General features: G+C 45.9%; 1 protein-coding gene across 1 annotated transcript in view; it reads right to left on the reverse strand.

Moving 5' to 3' along the window:
* Positions 1 to 271: 271 nt before the first annotated feature.
* Positions 272 to 10,000, reverse strand: part of LOC310782401 (rho guanine nucleotide exchange factor TIAM2-like) — a gene marked incomplete at its 5' end in the record, with an annotated part of 39,396 nt that continues 29,667 nt past the window's right edge. The window contains 11 exons of the mRNA XM_083643064.1: positions 272 to 1,604; positions 2,017 to 2,104; positions 2,518 to 2,608; positions 3,693 to 3,751; positions 4,338 to 4,446; positions 5,299 to 5,417; positions 6,261 to 6,440; positions 7,424 to 7,532; positions 7,655 to 7,780; positions 7,913 to 7,981; positions 8,289 to 8,477. Coding sequence (XP_083499190.1) covers positions 986 to 1,604; positions 2,017 to 2,104; positions 2,518 to 2,608; positions 3,693 to 3,751; positions 4,338 to 4,446; positions 5,299 to 5,417; positions 6,261 to 6,440; positions 7,424 to 7,532; positions 7,655 to 7,780; positions 7,913 to 7,981; positions 8,289 to 8,477 — 1,758 coding nt within the window. The 3' untranslated portion in view covers positions 272 to 985. The remainder of the gene's footprint in view (positions 1,605 to 2,016; positions 2,105 to 2,517; positions 2,609 to 3,692; positions 3,752 to 4,337; positions 4,447 to 5,298; positions 5,418 to 6,260; positions 6,441 to 7,423; positions 7,533 to 7,654; positions 7,781 to 7,912; positions 7,982 to 8,288; positions 8,478 to 10,000) is intronic.

The following is a 10,000-nucleotide window of genomic DNA, read 5'->3' on the forward strand; positions in this document are numbered from 1 at the left end:
TAAATCCACTGTATGATTTCAATAAATCCAGTGAGAAAATAATCATTTCATATTCCAGAAAAAACTCTTCGGAAGAACTCCCAAGTCTGGTGTTTGTCTTGTATGATTTTCAAGTCTCCTACTGTATTATTGCAACAACAAAAAAACAATGAGAAAATAAGTATTTGTTTTGTAATTCCTGAAGGTTTTGGTTTGTTTTTGTCTGCTGTCCACTCCTCAGTGTGGCAATCTCCTGGGTTTAGTCCTGAAGTGTCTTGTGTTTGACTGGTCTTCTAGGTATCTGCCCCTTGAACTCAAACTGGTTTTTCAGACGCAGATTCAAGTGCTGAGGACTTCAAACTTGACTTATAAATTATCTTGGTGACTCGAACTCGGATTGGAATAATGAGGACTTGGGACTTGGACTTGATTGTTTGGTGACTCGACAGCACTGCTGCCCTGAGGTACCGGCCCTAGCTTGGCTTTGATGTGAACAAACTGCAGATTCAAACTGAGACACAGCCAATGTTTTCTTTCAGAGTCAGGTCTGACACAGACTACTAGGTCAGTGGTTCTCAAACTGTGGGTCAGAAGAACCCTCCAGAGGGTCGCAAGATCATTTTGGACTCTCTTGAGATGCTTTATTATGGGATAGGGGTAAAAAAGAAAAGAAAAACATTTATGTTCTACTCATTTATTATGATGTGTAATTTTTCAGATCTTTCACAAATTCTTGCTATTTTCTTGTGAAATCCTGAACAGTTTGTAATGTCTAGTTCTCCTCTAATTAAATATAAACAACCTGAAAAGGGAAAATCATGCTTTGGATGAAGTGGTAGGCCTATGGCCATCTTCCAGAGTTTGGCCTATAGCATGAGTACAGCAGACTGGTATGTTGTAGCCGGATATGGTGGAGGTACAGAAACCTTCTGCACTCAGACCTGGGAGTGTCTTCTGGGTTTCAGCCTTGCAGAGTGAAGCAGCACTGGATGTGTGTCGTGCGGCTCTATAGCGTGGGTATGGCGGCCTTCTGTACTCCCAGCACCGAGTCATAGAAGCAGTCTTCGTTCAGCACCGACGTCATGCTCTGAACGCTGAAGTCTCTCTCCAGCAGGCTGTGCAGCTCCTCGAGCATCTCTCCCCCGGAGCTGCTGCTGCCCCGGGCCGCCGCTGCCGCCGGCCGGCCGTACCCCGGGTCCGAGCCCCGGTCCTCGGTGAAGTTCAGCCTCTGCAGCTGGGCCTCCAGGTCTCCGGTCAGGGAGCAGAGCCTGGCCCTCTTGCCCAGAGCGTCCGCCTCATGGCGGGGCAGTGTGGCGGCACGGCTAGGCGCCGGCGGCTCGGAGCGGGTCTCTATGAGGAAGAGGCGGTCGAGGGCGCGGCTGTCGTCTGGCTGAAGGTGCGGCATCCTCTGGGGCTCGTCTGGCTGATGGTGCGGCGTCCTCTGGGGCTCGGAGCGGTGCTGCTGCTGCCTCCTCCTCCAGGACCCGCCCGCCCGCTCAGAGGCCAGCTTGGTCCTCCTCAGGGAGGCGGAGTCTCGGGGAGTGCGCTCTGGCGGGACGGCCCGTCTGGAGCCGTCTCTGAGCGAACGCAGTGCTCGCACCACGGTGGCCTTCGTCTCCAAACCACTGCAACAAAACAGCGCACAAAACAGGTGTGAGACTTATACAATTCTAATTCTGAATGCTTCTAATAGTTGTACACTACTAGTTGTCTGTTTGCCATTATTTTTTCTATACTTCTGCTTTCAGAGCTAGTTATTAATTATTAAGTTATTATTAATAAACCAACAATATTAGAATCAGAGGCAATTATGAAATATGATAACAAGTAGGCTAGATACATGTATGTTGTGTTACATTTACAACCGGCCCTTTGAGGGCAACCATAATGCTGATGTGGCCCAGGATGAAATTGAGTTTGACACACCTGATTTTAATCTGTGCATAAACTGAATTGAATGCATAATTTAATCTGTGCATAAAATGAACTGAATGCATAATTGTGCTTGTGAATAAAGACAGTAGTGTTTTGTGTGACCTGCTGCAAAGCTGAAACACCGTCTCCGGTCTGCCCTCCACCTCAGACCTGCTGTGAACCAGCTCCCACACACACGGGTTCTCTGTTCCTGCCGGGGGAAGAAACCAAACACACACACAGCATCAAGTACACCCCAGAGAAATAGACACTTCATCAAGTAACAAACAGCGCCCCCGTTGAAAGTGTCGCGCCACTACTGTCATAAAACTACTGTCACTTTCAAGTTTACTGTCTGAGACTTTGTCACTAGGACTGGCAGCATCTGACAGAAAAACATGACTTTTAATGTAATAATAATAATTAAAAAAAAATATTTATAAAGCATTTGTCTGAAAACAGAGGTTATAAAGGGCCTTGAGGTGCAGAAACAGGAATAGTAAAATATATAAGGTTAAGAATTTCATTCAAATCAACACGTCGGTGTGTGTGTGTGTGTGTGTGTGTGTGTGTGTGTGTGTGTGTGTGTGTGTGTGTGTGTGTCTCCGTCTCCTAGTCACTAACCTGTGATGTTGGCCAGTCTGACCTGGACGGCTGATACTGGGATTAACCAGCGGAACCTGAAGGGGTCCAGATCAGCTGGGCGGGAGCCGGTCTGTCAACACACAGAGACACACAGCTAACTGTTTACATCCAAAGTTACAGTACACTGTACATTATTTAATGTGACTCATTTTTAAGTAGGCTACTAAAGGAAAACTATACAGAAAAGGCTCAGAAAAGGTTTGGGAAGTAAGGCAGAACTTAACACTTCTGGACACTTTATTTAAAGCAAGAAAAAGGGTTCTGACACATTCTTAAACATCTAATTCAAGGAATTTTCAAGGAATTTAAAGGCCCAATTCCCTCAAATTCAAGGACCCAACACGCCATAGTTTGAGACACACATGCACATGACCGTTGCACTTTCTGGATCAAAGATGCACAAACGGCTGGAGAAACACATGCAGACAGCGGAACGTAGCCTGTTTGCCTATACCCTCAAGTAACTTCAATTTCTATTCTTGCAGTTTCAAGGATTTCAAGGACTCCATTAAAACACTAGAAAGACCACAGCGGTCATTTTGACCTTTTTGAAATGTATATGTGCAATAACTTTGTTGTATTAAAAAATACAATGCTGCCTGATGGTACCTGACTTTTCCTAAAAGTGTCTGTGTTGTCATTTAAAATAGGTTTCATATGAATTACACAAAAGGCAAAGAAAATATTATCATTTTTACCTAGAAAGACCATAGGCGGTCATTTTGACCTCACTGAATTCCCCAGGGTTCTAGACCGATTTTTAGTCTATATTTTCACATTTTGGTGTCGTTTTGTCTTTTTAAAATACATCTTAACACAATGAATGCATTAATCTCTCAATTGGGTGTTTATCATGACAGATTATAGAGTTTTGAATCTAGTGGTCAAAATGACCACTTACGGCCATTCTAGTAGTTATGCAATTCTGGCACTTCTTTCAACTTGTTAAAATGCACGTTGTGGTGTTATTTAGTCTTTTGAAAAGATATCTTAACACAATGAATGCATTAATCTCTCATGGGTATCATCAGAGATTATAGAGTTTGGAATCTAGTGGTCAAAATGACCACTTACGGTCGTTCTAGTAGTTATGGAATTCTGGTCCTTCTGGTCTTAAGAAGTTTAGGAAGTGGGATCCCAAGCATCAGACTCACCATCCTCTTCTTCAGCTTGCTGCTCTCTCTGTAGACCAGGATGACCGCCCGCTTGAACACTGAGGACAGAACAGCAGACTGTCAAGACTCTGTCACTTTAAGACTCTGTCACTTTACTGTTCAAATGCTCTCTCCTCCACTCCATTAGCTCCAATGATGCTTTTACCATAAAGCTCCTAATAGCAGCACAGCTGTTAAGTGGAAGTTTTACGGTTAAATCCTAGTTGTGTTTGCCTTCTTGAATGGGTTCTTTCTTTCTTTTCTCAATTTGAGTTCTCAAAGAGTTATTACATAATAATTTAATAATAATAATTACATAAGCTTACAAAGTGCTTTGACAGACACAATTAAATCAGAATACTCAAATTATGAATTTAAAAGGCAACAAGGGATTGTAGGATAAAAACCAATATAAACCATAAAATAGAAGAAAAGTAAAAGATAATTAAGACAGGATAAAATACAATAGAAATATGATAAAGGCTGATAAAGAGACAATAAAAAAAGATACAAAAATTGATAAAAAAAAACATTCTATGTTGCTTGGAAAATATTATTTCCATTCATTACTACGTGTTAATGGCCTGTAATTTAAAGGGTTACCACAGAATGGATGTGAGTGTTAAGACGGCGTATTAAACCCACCAAACAGTGTGATCTCCGGGTCTCTCCTCAGCCGGCCCAGGCAGGGCAGAGGGTTCAGCCAGACCACCGAGGAGTGGAGCAGGAACTCGCCCATCGAGATCTCTGTCACCTGAGGAGGGGTTAGGAGCGAGCTGTGTTTTCTGTTCTTTCTGGGATTTACAACGTCAACATCACAGACCGCACACTCTGGGAAGAGACGTTGCCACAGGTTTGGGCACGTAGTGCCAGTGCCAAGACAAACTTTCAACAAGTTAACATCACATTTCCCTTTAGCTGAAAGTCTAATCGAGAGCAACTCCCAAAAACAAGGAGTTCCAATTTCACAGTGTTATGCTGCATTTGTTTATGGTCGGAGGTGGTAAGTGGGAAATATGGGAAACGCATCATCTCTGACCTACTACGTGCGTTCGAGCTTCAAGTCACAAAAACGATCCATTATAAAAGGGAGCATATGGGCAATGTTCTCTGTTTCAATTCTGTCCCAGAAGTGATGTCATCAATGTCACTTGCGCAAGTGTGCATTGTGACATCGCTGATGATGTCATAGGCATTGTGACATCATCAGTGATGTCATAAGAGCAGGTGAGCCCGCACAGCGGGCGAGCTGCAGGCGAGGCCGCGTAGTGGCCGAGCTGCGTATGCGAGCTGCAGGGCCAGCTCAGCGAGCTGCAGGGTGGGTGAGCCTAGGAATCGAGCACGTGTAGCGCGCGAGATGACTAGTATGCTAAAGCATAGGCTATTAGACAGCTAATAGCTAATAACAACAATAATGTTCAACTGTATGGGTTTAACCAACTATTGAATTGGTGTGCTTGATTTTCATCTTGATTTTAATTGTTTTCACTTGTTTTAATTGTAATGTACACTGTAATCAGGGCAGGTTTGCTTTTTGCACATGCTGCTGCTGACTTTTTACAGTAGCATTTCTCACACAATTCTACGATGAGCAGCTGAGTGGTACCTCCTTGTCGGCGCCGCTCTGCTCTGCAGCCAGCTGGTCGAACACGGTGCCGTAATCCTCGTAGATCTTCTGCATCTCGTTTATGTGACTGGCCACCTTCTCCATCGCTCTGAGAGCCTCTGCAGAGAGAGAGAGAGAGAGAGAGAGGGAGGAGAGAGGGGGAGGATAGAGAGAGAGGGAGAGGGAGAGGAGGAGAGAGGGGGAGGATGGAGAGGACAGAGAGAGAGACAGAGAAAGAGAGAGGAAACCATGTCAGAGAAGGACAGACAGAGACAGCTAGCTCTATATAACAGAAACCCTGGCCCAGAGCCTTAGAGATATAAGAGTTGTATCATCTCCATTCCCTCCAATTAACTTCTTTTTTTTTTTCTTACCTCGCAATAGTTCCCGGAAGTACGGTTAAGCAGAGCTGTAGAGTTGCAGCAGAACGGACCATTTGTGATGTACTTTAAAAGGGTAAGACGTTTAAAGAACCAAATTGTATATTATCAGCTTTATTTGATGCATTCAAACGTACTTCCTGGAACTATTCCCCACACACGCTTTAGATGAGTCATGTGACGATCAAGCCTTTTGGACTTCCGTTGGCTCAATGACTCCCAAAACGTTGGGGCTGGGAGCTAAGTTGAAAGACGAGGAAGGGTGAATTCCACCCCTTCCCCCTTACATTGTTAAGTTAAAAACCGCCAGAGGTCGCCACACCATACTTCCTGGTTACAGCTCTGGCATATACAGTGCACGCATGCACGTACGCCCTCACAGTCACATGACCCATAAGAGTATTAACAGCAGTGTGCACCTGTGAGCTGTGAGTGTCCATGGCTCTCAGTTGGTCAGAGAGATCAGCCCCCTCACCAGCAGAGAGACCAGCTCTTTCAGCAGCAGCAATAGTAGTAGTAGTAGTAGTAGTAGTAGTAGTATTAATAGTAGTAGTAGTAGTGGTGGTAGTAAGGTAAAGGCACCTGTGAGGTGTGAGTGTTCGTGGCTCTCAGAGTCGGTCAAAGAGACCAGCTCTCTCAGCAGCAGTGGGTACTTCAGGACTCTCTGCACTGGTTTGATCAGGTAGGACTCCAGTGTGGACGAGTGCTGCTTGGTCGGGTTCCTGGCCTCCAGGAACTGCTTGAAGGCCCGGTCCGTCTTGGCTGTACACAGAGACCAAATAATGACTTAGTGATGACTTCCGTATCTCAACACCAGTTGTCATGCACATTGTAACCCCTTCAACTCTGGGTCTGTCATAGAGAGCCGCAGGGATGATGTATTTTTGTAGGCAGAATGCGGAAGTCCCGAACTTCCTGGTTCTTCACTGTTTCTGTCTATGGGATTTTTGAATGGGTTTTTGCCGCGATGCTCTCAAATACGGTCTCTGGGTAACGCAAGATTAATCAAACGCGAACCAGAGTTCCGTCGGATAATCTTCACACATGAGGACCACTTTCATGAGTTTTGTAGCGTAAATGCGAGCCCTAGAAGTAAAATGCTCGAGCTAAGCTAATCCAGAACTACACACTGTCGCATAGGCTTACACGTCACGTCAGCACTCAACCTGGACTGTTGTTGGATGTGTGCACTGATTACCCCGGGCTGAACGGGGCTGAACCAGGTGAGGGAAAGAGAATTTCCGTGTTCGCCCTTTGAAGTGGTGACGTTATTGACGTATATATCCCCATCGACTCAAAAGTGTAGTCTCACTTAGCCGTTTGCTAGCTAGCCGTCCTTTTAACGGCACGTAAAAGCTTCAAAACTCGTAAAAGTGGTCCTCGTGTGTGAAGATGATATTACTAAACACTGGTTCGCGTTTGATTAAGCCAGCGTTGCTCAGAGAGATTATTAGAAGCATCGCGCCAAAAACCCATTCAAAACTCCCATAGGCGAAAACTGTGAAGAACCAGGGCTGTTAGCATCGATGATTTCCGGACTCGTTACTGCGGCTCTCTATTGCAGACACATGTTGCACGGCCGAACTTTGTTCCAATCCGCTTAACTTTATTTTAAATTGTAGTCAAGTCAAGGCTTTTTCCAGTCTGTAACGATGCAATTAGTCCAACCCTAACCTGGAACCTGGAGAAGACATTTTTGTTTTAGACATAAACAGAGGCACGATGGATGTATGTGTCCTCCTGACCTCTCTCCAGGACCTTCTGGACCTTGATGTGGTTGGCACAGAAGCCGCTGTAGAGCTTGAAGTGATCGGCGTAGTAGAGGAAGGATCCGCCCAGAGAGAACAGCAGTTTCTGACAACAGACAGATACATGACTTGCTAGTGATTTTGGACCCTGTGCTCATATCTAAAATGGAATGTTCCTCTATTTGCATGGCAGTATGAAAGGTCTTGGTATGGGACAGCAGTCGGTACCTTGAACTGCTCGGGCGTCTCGAGGGACCCGAGGTTGGGACAGGAGGCGATCCTCTCCTCCAGCGTCTGCAGAAACACTCTCTGAAAGTCCAGCATCTCTGGAAGGCTGCCGAACAACGCCTCCATCTGAAGGAAGGGGCAGGAAAAACGTCACATTTTCAATTGCTATCTATCTAGAATATTTCATAATTGGGAAAGTAAACATTGTTTTTTTTCTGGCCATAACTCTTCCTTGCGTCCCTGCGGTTCAGTACTTACCTCCTCCTTGCTGAGGAAAGTCTCGCTCTGCAGTGGCGTCAGATAGATGTCAAACAGACAGACCAGATCCTGACAGGGCCAGGGAGACACAGATCATCTGATTAAAGTATTATACTGAGCTTTCAGCAAACAAGATCATTATCATCAACTTCCATCAACTCTCCACACAGCATCAGGATCCTCGTAGCAGTTTCTCAATTTAATGTTCATTACTTCGTTCACACCATACGCCAAAGCCACGCTGAAGCTACGCTGAAGCCACGCAGTTTCATTTGGGGTGAGACCAGGTGAGACCAGGTGAGACCGTTCACACCAGCTGCACGCCATGCTGAAGCCACGTTGAAGCGATTGTTGAGGACGGTGTGTGTGTGTGTACCTTGACGTAGCTCTTCTCCGTGTCCACCAGCTCCTGGATGACGTTGCGGAGCCGCTGGCAGAGGCTGGTGTGTCGGGGGGAGGCGGAGGGTGGAGGCGGGCTCGCTGCGTACGGGTTCCCGGGAATGTCCGCCTCCGGCGCTCGGCCTTCTGGGAAGGTCTGGTACAGAGAGTACACGTGCTCCACGCTCTGACGGAGGAGCAGAGGGACGGGTGGTTAGCCCAGGGATGGAAAGTTAGCTGATTCATCTTTGGGGGGAAATCAACGAGGCACATTACATGTGATGTTTAAGCCAACTCTCTTATCCTGATTTGACTTCCAGTGGAGTTAACAGTATAGAATAGAACAACTTTGTGAGGGCCCTTCAAACGTAAACAAACATTTCCCTTTTTTAGTCATATTCTTGGAGAGGAGGACTTCAAAATGGATAATGTGCTGTTTTAATTGTTATTGATTATCGCAACATAACTCAAACCACAAACCTGTTTTAGCCTGTTTTGCTCCAATGTTTGCAAACACTACCCACTGACAGTACCCACTGACAGTACCCACTGACACTACCCACTGACAGTACCCACTGACAGTACCCACTGACAGTACCCACTGATAGTACCCACTGACAGTACCCACTGATAGTACCCACTGACAGTACCCACTGACAGTACCCACTGACAGTACCCACTGATAGTACCCACTGACAGTACCCACTGACACTACCCACTGACAGTACCCACTGACAGTACCCACTGACAGTACCCACTGACAGTACCCACTGACAGTACCCACTGACACTACCCACTGACAGTACCCACTGACAGTACCCACTGATAGTACCCACTGACAGTACCCACTGACAGTACCCACTGACAGTACCCGCTGACAGTACCCACTGACAGTACCCGCTGACAGTACCCACTGACAGTACCCACTGACTACAGCAGAGATTCACTCACTCAACATGTTAAAGTAGAACAGCCAGCTGAATACAGAAACAACAGGCTGGTAGAGCTAAATAACAGGCTGGTAAAACCACACACGTACCTGTATTCACACACACACACACACACACACACACACACACACACACACACACACACACACACACACACACACACACACACACACACACACACACACACACACACACACACACACACACACACACACACACACACAATGACAAACAGGGTGGTTAAAAAAACTGATGTTTAGGGTTAGGGTTAGTGCGACCTCTTGTGGTCTTGTGAGTAAGTGCATGTGTGCAGAGTCGGGAGCTGTAACCGGCATGTAACGGCGACCTCGGGCGGTCTGTAAAACAGCGCTGGTACCATACGCTCGTATTGAACCCGCCCCATATTAGATAAAGGGTTGTGATTGGCCTGACCATTTTCAGGTCAAGTGGAAATCTGTCTGAACAGGAGCAACACTACAACACAATGAACACAGCAACACTTTCCTCTCTCAGCAGCAACACTACAACACAATGAACACAGCAACACTTTCCTCTCAGCAGCAACACTACAACACAATGAACACAGCAGCACTTTCCTCTCAGCAGCAACACTACAACACAATGAACACAGCAGCACTTTCCTCTCAGCAGCAACACTACAACACAATGAACACAGCAACACTTTCCTCTCAGCAGCAACACTACAACACAATGAACACAGCAGCACTTTCCTCTCAGCAACAACACTACAACACAATGA

This window comes from Poromitra crassiceps (assembly GCF_964638095.1).
Source record: "Poromitra crassiceps genome assembly, chromosome: 9".
Lineage (NCBI taxonomy): Eukaryota > Metazoa > Chordata > Actinopteri > Beryciformes > Melamphaidae > Poromitra > Poromitra crassiceps.